The 26,721-nt window shown below is 35.0% G+C and overlaps 1 protein-coding gene across 1 annotated transcript; it reads left to right on the plus strand.

Moving 5' to 3' along the window:
- Positions 1-21,228: 21,228 nt before the first annotated feature.
- Positions 21,229-22,522, plus strand: LOC140175709 (uncharacterized). The gene is made up of 2 exons (XM_072204248.1): positions 21,229-21,321; positions 21,464-22,522. The coding sequence occupies exons 1-2, from the start codon at positions 21,229-21,231 to the stop codon at positions 22,520-22,522; spliced, it is 1,152 nt and encodes a 383-aa protein (XP_072060349.1).
- Positions 22,523-26,721: the final 4,199 nt, after the last annotated feature.

A 26,721-nucleotide genomic window follows, 5' to 3' on the forward strand; every position in this document is an offset into this window, starting at 1 on the left:
AGCAAAATAGCAGAAAGCCAGAACATAACATAGAAAAAAAGAGGGAGGAATAAAAATGAAAGGAACTCAACCACCTTAGTTATCCTAGCGGTCGCTTTATTCTTCAGGTTATGCTCCTCCGTGAAGATGATTCGCCTCCCTTTTGGTGCCATAGGAATAAACAGAAAAGCTTTAAGCGAAGCGTCAACACCAAACTTAAAGGTTTGCTTGCCTCAAGCAAATAAGAACTGAAAATAGAAAGAGATAAATATTATGAGGAAAGAAGAATAAAAGGATAAAAGAATAAGAGAGAATTAGGATTGGGAGAGAGAGAGAAAGAAAACAGGGTGGCGAACTAGTGTGGCGCAAGCGACGCGACCGCGTGGGGCATGCGTTCGCGTGATTGCGTTTTAGTTAGTTGACGCAGTCGCGTCGGTCACGCGGTCACGTCGGTCACGCGGTCGCGTGACCCATGTTATGCTTCGGGCGCTAGTGCAGCCTCGCGCCTGCACAACTCTCTGTTCGAATTTAAATATTTGCCAATTTTGGGGTGATGCGATCGCGTGGGACATGTGATCGCGTGAGTGGCTTCAGAAGGGAATGACGCGGACGCGTCGGCGACGCGTTTGCGTGATAGGGATTATGCGTCTAGCACCAAGCCAGCACCACTCCAGCACAATATTTGGTTGTGCACCCTTTTTACGTCGAAAATTAGGGCACGCGGCCGCGTGGGTCACGCGGTCGCGTGGGGCAATTTGTGCCACTGGCACGCCTCCAGCCACGCTCCAGCATGACTCTCTATTCATTTTTATTATTTTTTCTCTCCTTGCGACACGGACGCGTCGCTGATGCAATCGCGTCGCGTGGCTTTTTTTTTATAGTTTGAGGTGTTCGGTTCCTGGGAGAACATAGCTGCATGATCAGAAAATTAGTAAGAACTCAATAAAAATAAAATAACTAAGAAAAAATACTACGGAAAATAGTGAAGGATACAAAATTATCGGGTTGCCTCCCGACAAGCGCTTCTTTATCGTCACTAGCTTGACGGTCAGCTTCTCTAAGGAGGAGGATCATAGGGCTTAGCTCTTCACCCCTTACTTTGAACTTCTTTCCTGTGTCTCCATAATGCAGCTCAATATGTTCCAGAGAGAGGATTCTGATTACTGTATAAACCCATGCTAGATTGCTGGTCAACACCACCTTCATTCCTGGGGAGAAACCTTCAGTGGGGATCATTTTGTTTCTCCATCCTCTGGGTACTTTCTTCTTTTTGGGAACCTCTTCCTTGGTAGATGATGCATTCCCAACACCAAACTTAGGTTTGATGTCAGGAGGAATTTTATTGATTGTTACCAAGGGAGGTTTGAGTTGCAGATTCTGCTGTGTATCATCAGGCGGTTTTTGAAGGTTTGGATCAATAAGCTCAGCCTGCATGCACCTCTCTTCTTCACCTGTTGGATGTATATCTTTGAAGACATGAAAGACCAGTTGCTCATTATACACTCTAAGCACTAATTCACCCACTTCTCCCCGGCAACGGCGCCAAAAACTTGGTGTGGTATTTTACAACCCACACTACTAACCGGCAAGTGCACCGGGTCGTACCAAGTAATACCTTACGTGAGTAAGGGTCGATCCCACGAGGATTGATGGATCAAGAAACAATAGCGTTTGATATGATTAGTTAGGTAAGCAGAAAAGAGTGTTTTGGTATTCAAAGAGCATTAAACACAGACAAATAAATAAGTTGGGAATAATATAATGAGAAGATAGTTAAGGTTTCAGAGTTATCTATTTTTCCGGATTAATTTTTATTACTAACTAATTTAATCATGCAAGATATAATTTCATGGCAAACTATATGTGACTAGGCCCTAATTCCTTAGACCTTCCTAGTCTCCTCTAAAATTCATTAACTGCCAATTCCTTGGTCAGTTAATTCCAATTAGAGGGTAAAAATCAATTTTTAGTTTATATGCCACGAAAATTCTAACTACCCAAAAATAAGGGGATTATATGTCACGTATTCCATTAAATCCAAATAATTAAAATTTAGGATAATATGTTTCCAAACTGTTGTTCAAGTAAAGAGCTTTTTCAAGTTTTACAAGAACTCAATTAGAACATGGGTCATACTTCCGTTCCACCCATATTCATAAAATAAAGAGCGAAAACAATTATTGAAATATAAATCAAAGCATGCAATAAATTAGAAAGATCAAACGAATTAATCCATTACAAATAGACAGAGCTCCTAACCTTAATAATGGAGGATTAGTTGCTCATGGTTCAGAGAAGAAAAATAAGAGTTCTGGTAACAATCTATATGTCCTTGTCTAAATGTACAGAGTTCCTATTTATAACTAATCCTAATTAATTGAAAAATCTAATATCTAAAATTAAGATAATATCTTTTCCTAAAAGATAAGATTTGAATTTAAATTTGAATTAATTAACAGATCTTCAATTGATGGGTAGGGACCACTTGATTTGTCCATTCTGCAACTTTTAATCTGTGTTTTTCTGGGCTGGAAAGTGGGTCAAAACAGCCCAAAATTCGTAACCAGCGTTTTCTGAATTATTGCAGATCGCGCATGTGACGCATTCGCATCGTCCATGCGTTCGCGTCATTTGTGCATATTCCAGTCCACGCGTTCGCATCAGGCATGTGATTGCGTCATTGCGATTTCTCCATTCCGCGCGGTCGCATGAGCCATGCGTCCGCGTCGGTCTTCGCTGGTCATCTCTTTGGTTTCTTCTTTTTCTCTACAGAAACTACATCAAATCCCTCCGAATGCTACCTAAAATAAATAAAATTGCACAAAACTCAAAATAGCAACCATAGTGGCTAAAATATAATTAATTCTTAATTAAACTCAACAAATTAGATGCAAATTCACTAGGAAAAGATAGATAGGATGCTCACACATCAAGGTGGTACCTACAAAAGACTCCGATGCCTAAGTTAGCATATGTTTGAAACAAGTTTTTCGTAGATTGGATTCTGAAATATACATGAGGATCTCATTTTATTCATAGTAGGAGTAATAACCACCTTAAGAGTAGTTCCACCTTTGAGGGTGGATGGCCGTTCCTTTTTTCTAGGAAAGTCGTTGAGATTTCTATTCAAAATAAATGGGAGATATCTTAAGAGTTAATTGCTGATTCAGTCAAATAGGACTACTGTCGTCGTATCCGACCTCTATGAGGTTAGGTAAAATAGAAGAATCCATCCTTTGGGTGGGCTTTTCTTCTTTTTGGGCCAAGCTTAATATTTTTGGGTCAGAGAATGAACACTTCTCTAAACTTTATTCCATGTCTTAGAGCTCCCCATGTAAGTTTTTACAAACATGTAATATCATGACATATTCACATTATCAAAACCTCCACTTCTCTTAATCTTTACTTGCCCCAAATTTAAAAAAAAAAATTCTTCAACTTTTTTCATTTAAAAACTCTTTGCTGCATGCTTAAGGATGTTGGATGCAAGCAATCTCAAAAGTAAGGTGGCATGAAATATGAATGAATCATGATTATTAACTAAGAACAAAAATAGATGCAAGATATAAGAAATAAAAGCTCAAGGATAAAGTTACTTCCCTCCTCCTCATCTTCTAAGCTATGTAGAGCATAGCCTCTAACACCAAACATAGAATGGTCAATTATCCTTAAGCAACAAAGAAAAACAATGGTGATGGAATTATGAATAATTATGGTTATCTAGTTAAAGCAAATAAGTGATGTAAAAATTTATTCAAATAAACAAACAAAATTAAAAACAAACAAAATTAAAGACAAAATAAAAGGTACCAATGGTTGGGTTACTTTCCAACAAACGCTCTTTGACATCACTAACGGTTGGTCCTTGCTATGGTGGAGGTTGATCATAATACTCCAATGCCTCCCCTCTCACTGTGAATTTCCTCACATCGTCTTTTTATATGAGAGGATCTTATTTACTGTGTAAGGTCCATACCATTTGTTAGACTTGTCTGGTCATATCCATTATGGGAAAGGAAATTGTATCACTTGTTGTCCAAGTGAGAAGTCACTTGTGGGGATCTTCTTGTTTCTCTATCCCATGGGTACCTTCTTCTTGGGAACTTTTTTTTCTTTATGTGATAATGCATTCCTAACACCAAACTTAGGTTTGATGTCAAGGAGTTTTTTGTTGATTTCTACAAAGGGAGGCTTGGGTTGCAAATTCTTGTTAGCTCTATCAGGGGGTTCTTGGAGGCTTGGATCAATTGATTTAACCTTTATACAGTTCTCCTTCTTACTTGAATAGTGCATAGTTTTGAAAACATGAAAAACTAAGTGCTCATCATGCACCCTCAACATTAATTCACCATTTTCAACATCAATTGAGGCTCTACCAATGGCTAAGAAAGGTCTCCCTAGAATGATGGAGGCATTCTCATCTTCCTCCATGTCAAGAATAACAAAATCTGTTGGAAGAAAAAATGTTTTCAACTTAATCAAGACATTCTCAATTACCTCATGTGCATGCTTTATTGACTTATCTGCCATTTATAGAGTTATTTTTATGGACTTTATCTCTTAAATTTGTAGTTTCTTCATCACAGACAATGACATTAGATTGATACTTGCTCTCAAGTCACATGAGTCTTTTTCAAAGAGTGTGTTTCATTGGTACATAGAATTTGAAAGCTCCCTAGATCTTGCATCTTTCTTGGAAAATTTCTTTGAATAATTGCACTACACTCCTTGGTCATTACCATGGTTTCATCCCCTTTTAAAGTCCTCTTCTTGGATAGCAAGTACTTCATGAATTTACCATAAAGAGGCATTTGTTCTAAAGCTTTGATGAGTCCATACTTGATGGTAAATTCTGGCTTAAATTGGATGGATTTCATCACATAAACTCACACTTAATCACCAAAATAGCATACTTTTGTGTTTTATCCCAAAATTGAACCTAAATGTGAAAACATGCGTTTTTGTACTTAAATTGAGCAATTTAATCCCACTTTTATTCCATTCGATGCCGTGATATGTTTGTTGAGTGATTTCAGGTCCTAGAGGCAAGAATAGATTGGTAGAAGTGGAAGAAAGCATGCAAAAAGGGAGAAAATATGAAGAAAACAAAGGAGAAAAGCATTTCAGAGTGTGCCCACGCACACTTTCTGTACCTACGCACAAGGGTCAAAATCAGCACCTGTGCCCACACACAACTCTGTGCCTACGCACAAGTACAGAAATCAGCAAGTGTGCGTACGCACAATACTCCGTGCGTACGCACAAGTCCCTGCACGTGACTTCATTAAAAAGTCACTTGGCTCGCGAATTTGGGGCTTTCTTGGCCCAATTTTTGGATTTGCTAAAGCCAAATTGAGTGCTATATAAATGGGTGAACATCACATATCAAGAGAGCTCACTTGGAGGATAGAAAAACATATTAGGAGTACGAGTAGTGTAGATTAGGAAATTCTCTCTTAAGATTTTATTTAGGGTTTTACAAATTTTTATTGTAGTATTTTATAGCAAGCTTTGATTTTGAATTTTGCTCATCTTTTGTAAGTACTCTTTAATTTTTCTTTAATTACAATACTCTTGCCTTATTTTCTTCTAGTTCAAGTTACTTGTTCATACATGCAATTTTGATTTCTTGAGCTTTTTTATTGATGCATTTAATGTTTTATGCTTTATATACGCTTGTTTGAGTTTCTATTGTTGCTTTTGTTCATAGTTTGCTTATAGTTTTCTCTATCTTTTGTAATTGTACATGTTTTGGTTTTATGCCCACAAGGTGTTTGTGAAAATGCCAATTATGGATCTTGAGTAGATTTTCACACCTTGGTTAGGGAAATGAGTTCCTAGGATACTAGAGTCATGATGTCCGACATTTAGTGGTAATTCTTAGGTAGTTAGTTGACTCTTGTATCCATTGACGCTAGCTTTTTACCAATTAATTTGGTAAGTTAGCTAGGACTTATGGATTAAGGTCAATTATGCTTGCTTGACTTCTCCTCGATGTTAGGGGTTGACTAGGCGAGATTGACTCATCATAATTATCATAGTTGTGGTTATGATGATGATAGGATTCCTTAATTCTCATTCCCAAGTCAAGGCTCTTTTATGCATTTTCACTAGTTTTGACCTTATCTTCCTTTTTATTGCATTAATTCCAATTTTGATCTCTTCTTAGTTCTTTTATTTCTTAGTTCTTTTAATCTTTTGTGCCTTGATTTCAAAACCCCTTTTTCCCACAACCGAAAGTGTGACATTTTAATTGCATTTCTAGCGAAAACGACCCGAAGTTTAATTACTCTTGGTTATAATTTAATTTGAAAATCAAACTTTAATCGAGAGGATAGATTGTCAGTTTGGACTATACTATCAATGAAGTGATTCTTATTTTGAGAAATTCCGAATCGACATAATCCTCTCTCTATCAAGATTCTATGAATGAAATGTTGATGTGGAATTTTTTGAACACCTCCAAAAACTTGGAGTATTGCTTCTCTTGGTTCTCCCCCTTGAACCTTTGAGAAAATAGGAGTCTTGGTTATTAAGGAGCCATTGTTTCCTTTTTCTTTGGAGCTTCAATTGTTGGTGGATGAATAGTACCCTCTTTTTTTTATTTTCTTTTTCCATGTGGGCTTCCTTTGGTACCCTTGTTTGGTCTTTATTCTTTTTTCTAATCACTTTTCCACTCCTCAAGATAATGGCATTGCATTCTTCTCTTGGATTAAGAATTGTGTCACTTGAAAAAATGTTGGATGATTGATTATTAGAATTTGCACCGGTTTGGAATTTTTTTCCACTCAAAATAATAACTTCCGTTGCAAGTATAGACCAAACCGGCAACCAACTCTCAACATCAAAGTTTAGATTTTCTAATTCAAATTATAACCGAGAGTAATAAAACCTTGGGTCGTCTTCCCTAGGAACTAATGCCAAAAAGCGCACAATTTTGATTGTGGAAAGTAAGGGGGTTTTCAATGATTGAAATAAACAAATAAAGAGATAAAAGAACGAGATAAAATTGCAATTAATAAACTAATAAAAGAACAAAAGAACTATGTATGTAATATAAGCAAGTAAGACTATAAAATGATGGAAAGGACGGTTCAAAACATAAATGAAACCTTGACTTGGGATGAGTTATGGAAACCCTTCCTTGCCATAACCACAACTATGATAATTATGATGGATTAATCTCACTAAGTCAACCCTTAACATCGAAGGATAAATCAAGTGAGCATAATTGTTATTAATTCACAAATCCTAGTTAACTTACCAAATTAATTGGTAAAAAGCTAGCGTTAGTGAAAATAATAACAACTAACAACCCAAGAATTATCATTAAATGTTGGACATTATGGCTCTAGTAACCCATAAACTCATTTTCCCCAAGCTAAGAGGTGAAAATTACCCCATAATCAAAATTGACATTTCATCAAACACATGGAGGTCATAATCATAAAACATAGCAAAATTGGTAAATTAATGAAAGCTATGAACCACGAAAGAACAAAATCAACATAAGCAACTCAAACAAACATAAAATAAGCATCAAACATCAAATTCATTAACAAGAACTCAAAATTGCAAACTATGCATATATTGATAAAAGAAGGTAAAAATAGAAGTAAGTGTAGAACAAGTGTGGTAATTAAAAGAGAAATTAAAGGAATACTTATAATGCAATGGCTATAATTCCAAATCAAAACTTGAAGTATAAAATGCTATAAACCCTAATTAAAACTAAGAGAGAATTTTCTATACTACTCTACTCCTACTCCTACTATGTGTTTTCCTATTCTAAGATGGCTCTCTTGTTATGTGTTGACATGCCCTTAACATAGCCTCTCAAACCAGCCTTCAATACTTCAGAAATGGGCCTAGACACCCCCAAAACCGCGCAGCACGTGACTTTTTAATGGAGGCATGCACTGGTACCTGTGCGTACGCACAGATGTGTGCGTACGCACAGATGTGTGCGTACGCACAGATGTGTGCATACGCACACTTCGCCGTAATTACACTTGTGCGTACGCACAGAGGTTTGTGCGCACGCACGCATGGCTATGTGCTTTCTCTTTGTTTTCTTCATGTTTTCTCCCTTTGTACATGCTTCCTTTCACTTTTGGCCATCCATTCTTGCCTTCTATGATCTGAAATCACTCACGAAATATATCCCGGCATCGAATGGCATAAAAGTGGAATTAAATTGCTCAATTAAAGCACAAAAACGCATGTTTTCACATTTAGGTTCAAATTAGGGAGACAACACAAAAGTATGCTATTTTGGTGCTTAAGTGTGAGTTTATGTGATGGAATCCATCTAAATCAAGCCAAAATATATCAGAAAATAAGGACTCATCAATGACCTCTCTGTGAGTTTCTTGGCAATTTGTCCCACTTTCACTTCCAATTTTCTAATGGATGCACCATGATTTTGAAAGTTAGTTCTTGTCTCATCCATGAAACTTTGCATTTGTTGCATGAAAGTAGAGGTAGATTGAGCTATTGTGGTAGTGGCTTGGAATAGTTTTTCAATGGTGGTTTTAAAGAAAGAAAATTTAGTTTCAAGAAAAGAGAATTTGGTTTCTAGTGAAGAAATTCTTTGGTGAATTTGTGGTTATATAGGTTGAGATTGTTGTTGGTGAGGTAGAATGAATTTGTATGGCTCTTGATTGTCCCAACTAAAAATGGGGTGGTTTTTCCATCCGGGATTATAATTTTTTGAGAAGGGGTCATTGAGTGATGGCTTTTGAAAATTTCCCATGTAATTCACTTGCTCCTTCTTGAACAACCCACATTCTTCATCCTTGTGAGCTCCTCCACACAAGTTACAACTAACTTGTGTAGCTACTAATAAGACTTGCATGTGTCCCAATTGCTATGTGAGTGAGGAAATTTATTGAAACATTATTTTATTTTGTGACAAAATAGTGTCCAAGGTGTCAAGTTCCATTACATCTCTCTTCATGGCTCTTTCAGAGGAATACAAATATTGATTGTTAGCCATAATCTCAATCAATTCCAAGGCTTCTTCAGTGGTCTTCATATGCATGGATCCTCCAGCTAAGGAATCTAATAAAATTCTGGAAGTGGGAGTGAGTCCATCATAAAAAATTTGGAGTTGCACCTAATTAGTAAACATATCTTGGGGACACTTTCTCAACAATTTTTTGTACCTTTTTCAAGCTTTATAGAGAGATCCTCCATCTTTCTAAGTGAAAGTTTAGATATCATGTCTCAACTTTGTCAACCTCTGTGGTGAAAAAAATTTAGTTAAGAACTTATTGATCAAATCATCCTATGTTGCAATGCTCTCCTTTGGTTGAGTTTCAAGCCACTGCTTGACTCGATCAGAAAATGGGAACAACATCAAGCAATATGCTTCAACAGAGACACCATTGAATTTGACTGTGTCACATATTTGTAGAAAGTTAGAGATGAATAAATTGGAATCTTCTTAAGGGCTCCCACTAAATTGGAAATTTTTTTGCACCAAAGTGATGAGTTGAAGCTTCAACTCAAAATTGTTTGGCTCCACAATGGGCCTCACTATACTATTCCCACAACTATTACTTGTGAGGGTAAGTCTCCAAAAGTCCTCCTTGCATTGGTATTGTTGTTTGTCATGCTTTCTTGCTCAAACTCCTCTTGAATTTTCTCCTCTTGAATTTTTTATTACTTCCTCAATTTCTGGATCAAACAAGAAAGGTTACTTATTGTTCCCCTGCATGCAAAAGTAAAGAAAAATAAAAAGAACAAATGGAACTCCCAATGTCACATTGAAGAAAATTTCACTAAGTAGCAAAAGAAAATAAAAAGGTATCATTTAGAAAATCAATTAATGTGGTAGTTGTCAATCTCTATTAATTCCTGGGAACGGCGTCAAAAACTTGATGCGGAATTTTACAACTCCACAAATCGATAAGTGCACTGAATCATATCAAGTAATATCACGGTGAATGAGTTATCATTCCCACGAGTATTAATGGATTAAGCAACAATGATTAATTGACTATTCTAATTAGACAAATCAAGAAACAGAGGAATGAATGGGGAATTAAAGCAAACGTGTAAACAAAGGACAATAAAAGTAGCAAACAATGAATGTGAAGACAATGATAGTGAGAATGTTAAGATTTCAAAGATGCTCACTCTCTAGGAAAACAATCCTTGTGTTCATTTATTTGAAGGAATGCACAAATCAATCACGACAAATCATAAATAATCAAATTCTAATTCCTTGGCAATTCAATTTCTCTTCAACCTAATTAATCACTAATTCCTTAGTCAATTATTTAAGAAAAGAGGTTAAGCACAAAATCGATTTAATTGCAAATAAGATTCAAGAATAGTCCTTAGGTTGAATTTTTTATATCACTTATCCAAGTTAGTCCTAAACAATTGAAACTTACAAAGTGTCGCATATTCTTTGAAATAATTTTCTTAGTTAAATAAAAAAGTAGTGAGAAAGAGTTTTCAAACTAATTCCAATATTACTTTTTCCAAAACAATATTTAAAATCCAAAATAGACTTAGAATATTTTTCAACAATTCTAAATCTTTAGTGATTAAGAACGAAAACTCAATCATGAAATATATCAAAGCATAAACCTCAAATAAAGTAAAACACTAAGATTAACAATATATAAAAAGATGAATAGAGCTCCTAACCTTAACAAAGGAGATTAATTGCTTATGATGGAATAGAAAACCTAAAATTCAAAACGGCTACTGGAAGAGAGAAGCCACGGACTATCTCTCTCCCTTTAAATACTAACCCCAAACCTAATTAATTTAGAATTCAAACCAAATCAAATTAAAACAATCAAATCTAACTAATTAATGATCCTTCAATAATTATCAATCAATGCTCCAAATCATAGGCTTTGTGCTTAAGCTTTAATCAATAATTCAATTGCTTCAAAGGATTGGAGATTAGTGAGAGATTTGACAAGAGATCACCAGTCTCTGGGAGTAGTCCAAGACCACATGTAAAGCGCACGGAAGGCATGTAAAGTGCAAGTCCATCAAGGGGGAATTGGAGGCCTCTGTTTGCACATGTAAAGTGCACAAGATCATATGTAACGCGCACAAGTCTATATGTAAGGCGCATGGAGGGCATGTAAGGCGCACAGGGCTGCATGTAAGGTGCATGAGGCTATGTGAGGCACATGGACTGAGAGTAGCCCCTGGAGGTGAGAATTAGCCATACGTAAAGTGCAGTATGTAAAGTGCATGGGTGTGTATGTAAGGCGCATAGGAAGAGTGCAACCTCTAGAGGTGAGAAAGAACCAGAAGTAAGGCGCACCAAGCTATATGTAAAGCGCAAGGATTGATAATGTCCATTGAGAGTGTGCTTGGGTACTTGGGAGCTCTCCATAGTGAACAGAAACTTATTTGTTTAACTAAGAAACTCATCTGTTTAGCTTATCCTATTCTTGTCTTGCTTGATTCTATTGCTTGATTCTATTGCTTTCTCCTCTTCTTTCTTGTTCTTTGCTTGATTTTTTTCAAGATCTCCTGTAACAAAAGAAATTTACACACTCAAAGTAATATGCACTAAACGATGATTTGATTGCTTAAAATTAACAAGAATTATTAGTTTATGGATTGAAATTAAGAAGGAAAAACTACTAAAAATGCAGATACATCACCTGTCCTACAAGAACATATCGTAAAACCCGACCTCGCTAAATGAAAGCAATAAGCAAGAGTGACTCGGATAAATGCTTGAGCCCGACCTATAAGAGCTCAGCCTCAAGCAGGAACACTGTTCATACCCTGACTCAAAACTCAAAGCCAGACCCAAAAAACAGATGAAGCCCAATGTCTACAAAGCCTGCATGTCCGACCTCTGAGCAGAATCTTATCTGTCCCTACAAATGAGCTCATATATTTAAATACGAGATCATAACAATCCAACAAACACTAGATAAAGGAAGAAGAAGATAACCACATACAAAAGAGGAGGGAGAGTTACATAAGGTGACTACTAGGTCAGCTCTCCTACTATAAATATCCCATCTATCTCAGGTATCTCTCAACTCTAACCTACATAAAAATCTGTCTAAAACTCTTGCTAACTTAAGTATCGGAGGTATCATCCCATCATCCTAAAGAAGTCGACGGTGGCACCACCTCATCAAAAGCATTGGATGCAACCCTAAAAGAGTTTGGACCTTATGTTTATACTTAAATTTGTCCATATTTCTTGAAATATGTTGTGACATGGATATATAAGGATGATAGATGCCCATTTATGAGAAGCACATTTTCCCTATGCTGAAGGAAATAAATTCTTAGAATGAAGAAGTTTGAAACGTAAACTTTATATGCCTATAAGTACATGTACTAAGGCAAAGAAAAGATACACAGCAATAATAAAATCCTCTCTCTTCCTTTATATTACTAAAAACATCTTTCTCTCTCTTTATTCTCTATGAATAGTTTCTCTCTCTCTTTCTTTTGTTCCTAATTATAAATATATGAATAATTTCTATTAAGCTAATTATATTAATATTAGAGTCTTCTATTTACACATCTTATATTTAGTATACCTTTAATTTATTTTATAACACGTTATCAGTACGAAACTCTAAAAAAATTTTAGGAAGACTTCAGGTAACAAATTTTTATTATGCGAATCTCTTTCATCTTGAATATAATACTTTTGATATATCTGAAAGTAATTATTTATCATGGATACCAGATGTTAAAATCCATCTTGATTCAATGGATCTTGGAGATACCATTAAGGCTGAAAATAATACATCCCAGAAGGATATAGCCAAAGCCATAATTTTCTTTCGTCGTCATCTAGACGTATGATTGAAAAATGAATATCCCACATTAAAAGATCCTACAGATCTGTGGAAAGACCTTGAAGAAAGGTACAATCATCAAAAGAGGTGATACCTCCTCAAGCCCGATATGTTAGAGAAAACTTTATCGACCTTCCATGCCTCGAATGTGCTCCTACAGTAGCAATCGAGACAAAGGATTTAAAAATTTTGTTTAAGCTAATTTTTTGCTTTCTTGTTGCTGAATGCAACAATGAGTTACTCTTAAGAAATCATGAAGCACACCCAGCTGGCGCCGCCCTATTTCCTGAAGCAAATGTGGCAAATTATAACCCCAGAAGAGGTAAATGGCAAGATTTTGATAACAAGAAAAGTTATGGAAGGAAAAGAAATTATGTTCATAAGAAAGGATCTCACCAGAAGTGGGATAAAGAAAGAAACAATGGGCAAAGTAAATCAATTGAGGATAAATGCTTCCGTTGTAGTGGAAAGGGCCATTGGTCATGTACCTGTCGTACCCCAAGGCACCTAGTTGATCTTTATCAAGTATTCTTGAAAAAGGATGACAGAGGAAAGGAAAAAAATTTTGTTTCAAATTATGAAAATTCCACCATTCATTATGATGTATCTAATTTCTTTGAGGATCATGAAGGAAATATTGGCTATTTGATCAATGATGGAATAGTTTGATATATGTATGTGTTTGTTAAGTATTCATGTGAATAATTTTACTGTGCATGTACTTCTACTCATTTTATTATTATTATTATCATTTGTTTTTGAAGAAAAATGGCAAGGACATATTCTGAAGATATTTGCCTTGCAGATAGTGCGAGTTCACACACTATTTTTAAAAGTAATATATATTTTACCCATCTTATGCCCAAAGATGAATATGTTAATACTATTATTGGCTCGGGCAATGTGATAGAAGGCTCCGGAAGAGCTATAATTTTGTTTCCTGGAGGAACAAAATTTATAATAAATAATGCACTATTATCTACCAAGTCCCTGAGGAACTTGTTGAGTTTCAAAGATATTCGCCAAAATGGATATCATGTTGAGACAATGAATGAGGAAAATCATGAGTATTTATGTATCACAACTCATGATTCAAATAAGAAGGTTATATTAGAAAAGTTACCCTCAATTTTATCTGGATTGTATTATACCAAGATTAGTGCAATTGAATCACATGCCATTGTAAACCAGAAGTTTACTAGCCAAAATGAATTCATAACTTGGCATGATAGATTGGGTCATCTGGGAACAACCATGATAGGGAGAATTATTGAAAATTCTCATGGACATTCACTAAAGAACCAGAAGATTCTTAAATCTAGTGAATTTTGTTGTGCTGCATGTTCTCAAGGAAAGTTAATTTAAGGCCATCACTAGTAAAGATTGGATTTGAGTCCCCTGAATTGCTAGAAAGGATTCAAGGTGATATATGTGGACCTATTCATCCACCATGTGGATCTTTTAGATATTTTATGGTCCTGATAGAGCATCTTCAAGATGGTCACATTTGTGCTTATTATCTTCTAGCAACCTGGCGTTTGCGAGATTACTGGCTCAAATTATTCGATTAAAAGCACAATTTCTAAAAAATCCAATCAAAGCAATTCATCTTGATAATGCTGGTGAATTTACTTCACAAGCTTTTGATGCTTATTGTATGGCTAATGGAATAAGTGTTGAACATCCAGTAGCTTATGTTCACACACAAAATGGGTTAGCATAATCACTTATTAAACGCCTCCAATTAATTGCTAGACCCTTACTTATGAGAACAAATCTCCCAATCTCGGTTTAGGGGCATGCTATTTTACATGCCACAGCACTTATTCGTTTGAGGCCAACGAGTTATCATCAATTCTCTCCTATGTAATTAGCTTTTGGCCAGCAGCCAAATGTTTCCCATTTAAGAATATTTAGGTGTGCGATATATGTTCCCATTGCACCACCTAATCGCACCAAAATGGGACTGCAAAGAAAATTGGGGATATATGTTGGATATGATTCTCCCTCTATAGTGAGGTATCTTGAGATACAAATTGGAAATGTATTTAAAGCCCAGTTTGCGGATTGTCATTTTGATGAATCAAAATTTCCAACATTAGGGAGAGAGAATAAGCTTCCTGAAAAGGAACTTAATTGGAATGCATCATCGTTGATGCATTTAGATCCTTGATCAGGGCAATGTGAACTAGAAGTTCAAAATATTATACATTTGCAAAGAATAGCAAATGAATTGCCTGATGCATTTTCCGATACAAAGAGGATAACCAAATCTTATATACCAGCGGAAAATGCCCCAATTCGAATTGATGTCCCAGTAGGACAAGTAGCCACTGAGGCAAATTCACGCCAGAAGCGTGGCAGGCCTGTCGGTTCCAAAGACGAAAATCCTCGAAAAAGAAAAGAGGTAAATATGATTCCTGTTGAAAAAGACATAGTAGAAACACTTGCAGTTGTCCAAAATTCTGATATAATGTTAATGCCAGAAGTCGTTCAGGTACCTAAAAATTCTGAAAATGACGAGATCTCGATAAATTATGTCTTTACAGGAGAGAAATGGGACCGAAATAAGACAATTGTCAATGAAATATTTGCATAAAATGTGGCATTAAATATCATGCATGAAAGTAAGGATCTTGAGCCAAGATCAGTCGAAGAATGTCGACAAAGGAATGATTGGCCAAAATGGAAAGAAGCCTTGAAGGCTGAATTAGACTCACTTGCAAAACGTGAAGTCTTCGGACCTGTAGTCCGTACACCAGAAGATGTAAAACCTGTTGGATACAGGTGGGTATTTATGAGAAAATGAAATGAGAAAAATGAAGCTGTCCGCTACAAAGCCCGACTTGTGGCACAAGATTTTTCACAAAGGCCCGGTATAGATTATGAAGAAACGTATTCCCCTGTAGTGGATGCGATAACATTGCGTTATTTGGTCAGTTTATCTGCATATCATAAACTACATATGCATTTAATGGATGTGGTAACAGCCTATTTATACGGCTCATTAGATCTAGATATCTATATGAAAGTCCTTGAAGGACTAAAGATATCTAAACCATCCAATGAATATTCGCAAGGGTTATACTCAGTCAAATTGCAAAGATCTTTATATGGCTTAAAGCAATTTGGACGAATGTGGTATAATCGTCTTACTGAATATTTGGCCAAAAACGGATTCAAGAATAATGATATATGTCCGTGTGTTTTCATAGAGAAAACTGCATCTGGTTTCATTATAATTGCTGTGTATGTTGATGATTTAAATATCATTGGGACTCCTGAAAAGATTTCAACAATTATAAAAACTCTAAAAGAAGAGTTTGAAATGAAAGATCTTGGAAGGACTAAATTTTGTCTCGGCCTGCAGATCGAGCATATAAAAATGGGATCTTTATTCATCAAACAACATACACAAAGAAGATTTTGAAAAGATTTTATATGGATAAGTCACATCCATTAAGTACCTCAATGATCGTAAGATCTTTGGATGTGGAAAAGGATCAATTTCGTCCTAAATAAGAGAATGAAGATATCCTTGGTCCTGAAGTACCATATCTTAGTGCAATTGGAGCACTAATGTATCTTGCTAATAATACGCGACCTAACATATCATTCGTGGTGAATTTACTAGCAAGATATAATTCCTTTCCAACCAGAAGACATTGGAGTGGAATCAAACAAATTTTTTGATATCTTCATGGAATGGTTGATATGGGATTGTTTTATCCCTATGGATCCAAGTCACAATTAGTTGGTTATGCAGATGCTGGATACTTGTCTGATCCACATAAAGGGAGATCTCAAACAGGATACCTATTCACATATGGTGGAACGGCTATATCTTGGAGGTCCACGAAATAGACGATTGCTGCAACGTCTTTTAATCATGCCGAAATACTAGCGATTCATGAAGCAAGTCGCGAGTATTTTTGCTCAGGAGTTTGATCCAATATATTCTGTCATCATGTGGACTGATTGATCAGAAGATAGCTCCAACTGTCCTGTTTGAAGATAATACAGCATGCATTGCTCAACTTAAAGGTGGATACACCAAAGGCGATAGAACAAAGCATATTTCTCTCAAATTCTTCTTCACTCATAATCTTCAAAATCAAGGGACAATTGATGTCCAACAGATCCGTTCAAGTGACAATCTGGCAGATTTATTAACAAAGTCACTCCCAAAATTCTCCTTTGAAAGATTGGTACATGAGATTGGGATGCGCCGATTTCGAGACATCAAATGATGTCGACAAGAGGGGGAGACTGTACTCTTTTTTCCTTGGTCAGGTTTTTTTTTCCCATTAGGTTTTTCTTGACAAGGTTTTTAATGAGGCAGTCCCCATCACGAAAGGATATTGAACTCTTTTTCCTTCACTAAGGTTTTTTCCCACTGAGTTTTTCTTTAGTAAGGTTTTAACGAGGCAATAATCCTAAATGGTCATCCAAGGGGAGTGTTGTGACATGGATAGATAAAGATGATGGATGCCCATTTATAAGAAGCACATTTTCTCTATGCTGAAGGAAATAAATTCTTAGAATGAAGAAGTTTGAAACGTAAACTTTATGTGCCTATAAATACATGTACTAAGGCAAAGGGAAGATATATAGTAATAATAAAATCCTCTCTGTTCCTTTATATTACTAAAAACATCTTTCTCTCTTTATTCTCTATGAATAGTTTCTCTCTCTTTCTTTTGTTACTAATTATAAATATATGAATAATTTTTATTAAGCTAATTATATTAATATTAGAGTCTTCTATTTACACATCTTATATTTAGTATACCTTTAATTTATTTTACAACAAAATATAAGTATTTAATTGAATAAAGTAGAAGGATTAATTAAATTGTTTATGGTAGCTAGGGTAGCGTTAGTTGGGCAAAAGAGAAAAAATAAAAATAATATTCTAAATCAATTTTTAAAAGGTTTTAGTTTATGTTTTATTCTTCAATAAATTTTAATTATTAAATTAACTTTGAATATTTTATTTTGTTAGAACTACTTATTTACGTAAAAAATTTAATATGAAAATTTTAAAATTTCTTAAAGCTTATTAAAAACTAGTGTCAAAGTAATAAAAATTCGTGATTGAAAAATTCGGGTGTCCCAGATTTATCAAAAATGTCAAATGGTCTTTTAATTTGTACAACAGAAATTTTTAAGATTTGTGATTTGATCATGTCTATTATAATGCTCTGACAACAATATTTTATAGTTTACTAATGATTCAAAACTCAAAAGGATTTTTTTTTTTTCCTGCGCCTCTCTTTGTATGAACTCTAACCAAGTTTTTTTGAAAAAACAAAGGGTAATTAAATCGATTTGGAATATTACTCGAAATTTTATATAGTAATGCAGAATTGCAGAAATGATGGAAGCAACCAACAGAAGCAACAAAGAGAGTACAAAAGAAGACAAAAACAATAAAGGAAAAAGGAGAGAAGCAGGAGATCGAGGTGGCGAAGAATGAAGAGGTAACTCGGGTAAGGATTACGAGGAGAGGTAATATTAAGGAAAGCCCGTAAGAAATGAATCTTTTAATTTTTAATTAATATTATTATTTTTTTTAATTGAAGTTGTTAAATGTTAGTTTTTTATTATCTATTTTTTTAAGTAAGAGTAAAAAAATATGTAAAAATACATTATTTAATTAAAAAAGTACACTTAATAATATTAATCGAGAGAGATAGAGATTACTGTGGTGACTATTATAAGAGCGCTCATAGACTAATGAACTATACTCGAGTTAATTATATATACTTGGATTTATTTATAATATTTTATTAAATTTATTTTAGTGATTGAACTCGTCCCAAGATTAATTTAAAATAAATTGCATTAAATTGAGCCAATTTGATATATAATTAATATATAATTTTATATAATAAATTTAGAGTTTAATTTAAATGTATTAGTAAGATAAAATATTTTATATAATTATATAATTATATTTGTCTTTTTTAAATAATTATTTACATAATTAATAAAAAAATAATTATTTTTACTGACATAATGTTATATGATTAAATATATATAAAATTATTTTGTACATCGAAATTTATATTTATAAATTTAATAAAATTTTATATAATAATTTTTTTACTAAAATAAATATTTAAAAAGAATACTATATTATATGAAAACGTGAATTGAAATATAAAATCATAAAGTTTTACGATAAAATATATATTTTAGTTACGAAACATAATTTCGAATTAGGTGGCAGCCTGAAAATTATATTGAATAATGACAAAATTTAAACTAAAAAAATATATATTTTGAATATAGATGGAATTTGGAATTGGATGGATGTTGAGCACTAGCACTCCTAGTGGTGATTAAAATGGAATGGTTATGGATGTCCTCCCAGAAATGATGTAGTGTCCTAATATGTCCTAATAACTAATAAGTCATATCAGCTCAATTCCCAAGAAAACAACATCCCACAGTACATGGTCCCCTTACGTTTCAGGGATCAAAGGGAAGGGAGTACCCCTTTTCACAATCAACGTTACACACTTTGACAACTCACCACACTAATGGGAATCTATACATAATGTTTTAGTGGGTCCAACTCCATTATTTTTCATTTTGTTGTTTGCTATACATCAAACCCTCCATAAGTTGTCACAAAAAAAACACCTCTATAAGTTCAATTATTATTATTATCATGGGAGGAATACTAAAAAATTATTATAATTTATTATTTTTTATTATTAATTAATTATTAATATTTAAAAATATAAATTAAAAATATATTATTAAATTAAAAAATTAAATTAAAAACTAAAAATAATATCAAAAAATAATAAATTATTATTATTATTATTAGTATTAGTATTATTATTATTATTGTGTGAAATTGCACTCCGTAATATAACTCGTTCTTTTGGAAGAAATAGCTGTTGTATCTTTTGTGTGCCGTTGAGCTATACACTGGCCTTCTAGAAATAACGATCATGGGCAATACTTTAGAAACGACTCTAACGTTTAAGTTAAATAACTGTTTATCAAATATTGCTTAAACAAATAAAGAATTATGTATATGTATAGTATAGTGAGTAACAAAAAAATTAATGTGACTAATTAAAAATTTTTAAAAGATGAATTTAATTAAAAAAATCTAAAATTAATTTAAAAATTAAATAATGTTTTAATGATAAATTTAACCAGGCCAAATGTCTTCAGTGCTCTATTAGAGTTTTTTAGTACTCTGTTAGGGTTTTTTAACGGAGTTCTTATTGCTGTCAAGGCTACATTGTCAACGTCAATTAAATCTCAATACAAGTCTCCGTAATCTGCATGGCTGAGACAACGAGGGATAAAGATCGGACCGAGGAAGACAACCAAAAAGGAGGTAGGAATATTCTACTGGAAGAGGCAGATATGTCAGAAGGTATTAACGCTTGCTCCAAAGTCTCTATGGCAGACTCTTTGCTTCCAAAACCTTCTCAATTGGAACCATGGGGAATGCTTTAAAGGCTATATGGGGAAACCCAGAAGGATTTAGCGTGAGTGATAAAGGGGATAATTCCTTCCAATTCTTTTTTAATAAAGAAGTGGATGTCTTGCGTGTTGAACGTGGTTCTCCATGGCTATTCAAAGATTATGTGCTCCATGTCAAGAGATGGAAGGAAGATCAGAACTGTGATGAAGAGATTATTTCCAATTTTCCAGTTTGGGTTCAATTTTGGGGTTTGCCAGAATAGTTTAAAACCCTCGAAGTTGGACGTAAATTGGGAGAAAATTTGGCACAGTGTTGGAGGTAGGTAAATTTCAGATGCGAGGTAGAGAAACTAGGATTGTGAAGACCAAAATCAATATTGATGCTGCCAGGCAAGTGAGATATCAGTTAATAGTGGCAGGACCTAATAAAAAGGAGGTAAAAGTGGCACTGCGTTATGAGAGATTTGGAAAGTTCTGTACCTATTGCGCAAAATTGGGACACGAGGTGAAAAACTGTCATGATCTGCTGAAGGACACAGAGAGTGATATGGTAAAAGAGGATGACATTGGCGAATGGGTTAAAGCCAGCCAAGTGGAAACGCGAATCTACTCTGAAGGAGAAAGAGCATTCAACAACTCAACCCAAAACCAGAATAAGGCCACTCAACATAAGAAAAAACCGGTCTTAAACTGCTTATTAGAAGAATTTCCAAGGATGTCAATGCAAGAAGGGAAACAAAGTTTGAAACCACAAGACACTGGTAATAGGGTAGCACCTGAGTCACCTCAATCAGCCAATTCTAGAACAGAATGCATGGAGGTTATCATAGCTGGTCAGTCCAATACCAAGGAGGATGGAGGGCAGCTTATGCAATTTGCTATTGGGCAGTGTCTCACCATAGAGAAAGGTAGGAAGTGAAAAAGGTTAGCAAGACAATGTGCTGCAGAGTCAAATACTAAAAGTGAACCCAAAAAAAGGTTGATGAGTGGTATAGCTGAAGGATCTACAAAGAAAGCAAGAATAGAGGATGAAAATGCAGTTGAAGAGATGGTGGAGGGTGCCAGCTTACAAATGGCACCCAAGGCGCCATGAGAACTATAGTTTGGAATTGTCGGGGTTTGGGGAGACCCCTGACAATTCACACCTTAAAAGGGATCTGTAAATCCACTCCCCCGAGATTGTGTTTATAAGTGAAACAAAGAACCAATCTCGACAGGTGGAAGCAAAACTTCGGGTATGCGGCTACGAAAATTGGCATATTGTTAACCCGGCAGGAGTGGCAGGAGGACTTGTGCTAGCTTGGAAGGACAGCATCAGTGTTCAAATTATTAGCAGTGGAGAATTCTTTGTGGCAGCCGAAATTAAGGAAGTCGGAAGCAGTGAGGTATGGGCGTCCATTGGTGTCCATTTGAGTTGTTCGGAACAAATTCGATCCTTACAGTTTGAGGAGCTTACAACAATGAGCCAACACCTAGAAGGAAAAGTGGTAATAGCAGGCGATTTTAATGCTATAACAAGCCAAGCAGAAAAGGAGGGTGGAGGCCAAAAATCAGCAACCACCATTGCAACATTCACTAATTTTATTGACAATAACGAATTAGTGGATATTGAAATGGTGGGGCACCCTTTCACGTGGACAAATCGAAGACAAGGAGAGGATTTAGTGAAGGAGAGGCTTGACCGCTATTTAGTTGGGATGGAATGGAAGTTGAAGTTTCCGAATGCAGTGGTGCACAGGCTCACAGAGTCAGGCTCGGATCATACTCCACTTTTGATGGAAACCGAACCTCAATCCCGGCATAGTAAAAGGCGGTTTAAATACCAAGAACGTTGGTGTGGGGAAGAGGATGTCAAGAGAATTGTCAGTGAAGTGTGGAGAATGGAAGTTGTAGGCTCAGCTATGTTCTCCTTGGCCCAAAAGTTGAAAGTTTGTAGACATAGACTAGTTCAATGGCAGAAAACTCACAAAGCAAACTCTCGAAAAGAAATTGAGGACCTTCAAGCTAAACTAGAGGAGTTGCGGGTGGCTGGAATCAATGGGGGAGAGGAGGTTACCAATTTGGAGAAGAAGTTGGAGCTGGCATATTTGAAAGAAGAGAGCTATTGGCGAGAAAAATCTAGAGTCAAGTGGCTAAAAGAAGGAGATCAGAACACTAGATTCTTTCACCAGAAATTTCAATCAAGGATGCGAAGGAACAGAATTTGGAGATTAGTGGGGAGGGACAATGAGATTGCATCGAAACCGGAGGATATTGCAAAGATAGCTGAAGACTAATTTTGCGATATTTTTACTTCTTCTGGTTCGGCTGATCCGAATCCATACTTAGAGGATTTGGAGTCAAAGGTTATAGCTTCCATGAACCGTAGGCTCCAAAGGCTAGTAACTATGGACGAGGTCAAAAGAGCTACATTTAGTGTTCATGCTCAGAGTGCTCCTGGTGATGACGGGTTTACAGCTAAGTTTTTTCACTTTTTCTGGGATATAGTTGGAGGTGACGTTTTTAAGGCAGTAAGAAATTTCTTTCACAGTGGCAGAATTCTAAAAAGCTTCAATCATACACAAATTTGTTTGATTCCAAAGGTACCAGATGCTAATGACATGACTCAGGTACGACCGATCAGTTTGTCTTCAGTTATGTATAAAATTATTTCTAAAGTTATGGTGCATCGATTACAAGGTATTATGAATAAAATTATAAGCCCAAATCAGAGTGCGTTTCTCAAAGGTAGACTCATTTCAGATAATATCCTAATTGCCCACGAATGTATGCACTATTTGAAAAATAAGAGAAGTGGGGCAGAGCATGAGATGGCTATTAAACTAGACATGAGCAAGGCTTATGATAGGGTCGAATGGCATTTTTTATGGTATATTATGGATAAGCTGGGCTTTGATGCTAAATGGATTAACTGGACTAAGAAATTGGTAACGACTGTTTCTTACTCTGTCGTTGTGGAAGGTCAACCTTTTGGCTATTTTAGGCCAAATAGGGGCATCCGACAGGGTGACCCCCTATCTCCATATCTCTTTCTTTTTTGTGCAAAAGGGCTTTCCTTCTTGCTACACAAGGCAGAGCAAAACAGATTAATTCAAGGAGTTCAAGCTAATCGGAGATGCTAAACAGTTAATCACCTTTTGTTTGCTGATGATTCAATCCTTTTTTGCAAGAGCGCACCTAATTCAAGCCAAAGTATTCTAGAATTGCTATAGATCTATGAGGGTTTCAGTGGGCAAAAAGTCAATCTGAATAAGTCAGCTATCTTTTTCAGTCACAACACACCTCAGAACACAAGACTAGCAATTGCTCAGACACTAAATATTGAACATATCGGAGCACAAGACAAATACCTGGGACTGTCCTCTATAGTTCAAAAATCAAAGAAAGCAACCTTTGGAGCTATCAAGGATAAAGTTCAGAAGAGGATTACAGGTTGAAAAAGAAGTCTATTGTCATCAGGTGGTAGGCACACGCTATTGAGAGCGGTGGGGGAGGCGATTCCTATTTATACACTCTCTTGTTTCAAGCTCCCGGACACTCTGTTGACTGAGATTCATAGCATGCTCTCGCAATTTTGGTGGGGTCAAAAAGACGCAGAATGAAGAATGGTTTGGATTAAATGGGACACAATGACGAGACCGAAGAAAGATGGAGGGCTGGGGATCAAGGACCTAAGGGCGCAAAATTTGGCTTTATTGGGAAAACAATGTTGGCGTCTAATGAAATACCCTAATTCTACTCTATCAAGAATGCTCAAAGCTAAATATTTCAGATATACAGATTTTCTACATGCAGAGATAGGAAGCGTACCGTCGTAGGGCTGGAGAAGTGTTCTTGAAGGGCGCAAGGTGATCGAGAAAGGCTTGTTATGGAAAATAGGCTCTGGCACTAATGTTCGCATCTTCCATGACCCCTGGCTCCCACCACCAGTGCCCTTTAATGTCCCTCAAAATGCACTCACAATCCCGCCAGATCTGCAAGTGTATTACGTTAGTGCGTTACTAAATCCTGATAGAAGCTGGAATAGAAATCTGATTGAGTCGATTTTTTCAGTTGATATATGCAATAAAATTTTTTCAATCAAACCAACAGAGGAGGAGGATGAAGTTAATTGGTGCTGGACAAAATCTAGTATATATGAAGTTGGGTCAGGATACAAAATTGCTTATGGATTCTTTTATTCTCCTACTTCATTGAGGCCCCAGAACATACACAACAAAGTCTGGAATAGCATTTGGGAGTTGAAATTACCACATAAAATTAAGATTTTTCTATGAAAAAGTCTTCATGAAAAGCTTCCAGTGTTGCAACAAGTCCACAGCCCCGGTTCGCATCCACTCCTGCCACTTGTCCAAGATGCATGTTGAAGGCTGAATCAATTTCTCATGCTTTGTTCCAATGCCCCCTATCTTCAATAATACGGAGACTAAGCTTAATAACCCCTGACCTATGGATGAGAGAAGAAGAGACATTTTTCAATTGGTGGCAACGAGTCTTATCCTGGGAAGCGGTTCAATTAGACGGTAGACAAAAGACCCTCCTCATAGCGGCGCTCTGTTGGAGCACTTGGAAAGCGAGGAATCGGTGTCTTTTTGAGAAGGTAATAAGCCCGGCACCAGAGATAGTGAAAGAAGCCAACAATTTAGTGCGTGAACTTGTGAGCCATACCTGATAGATGCTGCTAATTTTTTTTACTCTTAATTTACTCTTCTTTAAGTTCTTAGTCTTTCAGTCACAGTTGGTGATAAATAGAAATACCCAATTCTTTTGTACTTCCTTATGGAAACACTTTTATTTTATATTAATAAAATAACATTTATCTTTTTAAAAAAAATAATAAATTTAACCATTTATTCATAGTATAGCTGATGCCCTTTCTCCGTCCCTTTTTCACTTAATATATAATACTCGATTTTTGAGTTAGTGACCATTTTATTATATGCGCATATGGGGTTACCGAATTAGTGGACGAGAAAAGAGTATCAATTTGTTAGAGCGGAGTTTGTTAGCTTGACTAGCTTGACTAGGAATACGGATCAATTATTGTTGTTGTTGAGTTGTTATTATACTTTTTTGTCTAAAAATATAATTATCTTTAAAAAAAACACACATATTAACAAATTAATCTTATAATTTATTATCTTAAGTTAAATTTATAGTTTATATATTATATGTGTTGTAATTTATAAATAAGAATATAAATAAAAGGTTATATAAAAGCATTCTTAAATTAGTCTATATTTACATGAAGAAATTCTTTTCTTTTTCCTAAATATAAAGTATAAGCAATTGTGTTTCACCTCTGCTGATAATACTACAATAAATATGAGTTTTAGCAATCTCTAATTTTGTAATATTTTAAAATTATTTTTTAGATAATTTTAGATAACAATTTTTTATAGTGTTATTGTTGAAATTTAATTTTTTTTATTTTATAGCAACAAATTAAAATAATTTTTTTTACTATTTTAAAAAACGATTTTATAGCCATTATAATGATTTATTGTTAAGCAACGATTTTTTTATATTATTTAAATAATTGTATAAAAACTATTGTCAAAATTCTACATTTTAAAATCATTCTATTAGATGGTCTTAAACAACGATTTTGACTGTATTGCTGTTAAAGTTCAATTTTTTATTATGTTATAACAATAAAATAAAATCGTTTTCTTTGATGACTATTTTAAAGAAAAATTTTATAACAATTACAACTTTTTTATCAAATGATAATTTCTAATGTTATTTAAATAATTATATAAATTAAAAGATACACATAAAAATAATTATAAATAATCATACAAATTTAAATAATTTTCTCTATAAATATTAAATTTGTAGAACACTTAAAATTATTGTTATAAATATATAACAAATATTATTTATAGAAAAAATAAATTTAAAATAAATTTATAACAAATATTATATATTTTTGGTTTTATTCTCTCTCTAAAATTTAACATAATATTTTTTTAACATTTCAAAAAATTTTTAGAAACTTCCCTTCAGAACAAACACACAGAGACTTACCAATTTTCACTTCCTCTACTAGCCCTAACCCACACCACTCATCATCAGAGTCATCATCGAACAATGCCAAACTTCACCCAGCCTTCACCATCAAAGAAAGCTGCGTCTCTACTCTCCTAGCCGCATGAGAATCGTTGCTGCTTCTCCCTTTTCCATATCGTTACCGTTTTTCCTGCCCGTTTTTTCTCTCTCCGTACCGTCGCTGGTTCTCCTGGCCATTTCTCCCCTCTTCGCACCATCGCTGCTTTTCTTGACTGTCATAGCTTTTGCCCTCTCCTGGTAACTAGTTTTGATTTGGGTATAATATTTTCTGATTTTGATTTGGTATAATATTGTTCTGATTTTAATTTGGTAACTGGTTTTCTAGAAATGCATTTTCTATTTTAATCACTGTTTTATTTTAGTTATTTATTTAAAATAGAAAAATATTACTACAATTCTGTAG

Source organism: Arachis hypogaea, chromosome 10 (assembly GCF_003086295.3).
Source record: "Arachis hypogaea cultivar Tifrunner chromosome 10, arahy.Tifrunner.gnm2.J5K5, whole genome shotgun sequence".
In the NCBI taxonomy this organism is placed as follows: Eukaryota; Viridiplantae; Streptophyta; class Magnoliopsida; order Fabales; family Fabaceae; genus Arachis; species Arachis hypogaea.

Coding starts and splice junctions, on each gene's coding strand:
- LOC140175709 (XM_072204248.1), top strand. CDS start 21,229: ATGAGTGGTATAGCTGAAGGATCTACAAAGAAAGCAAGAATAGAGGAT. Junction 21,322..21,463: donor AGGGTGCCAGCTTACAAATG/GCACCCAAGGCG, acceptor CAATCTCGACAG/GTGGAAGCAAAACTTCGGGT.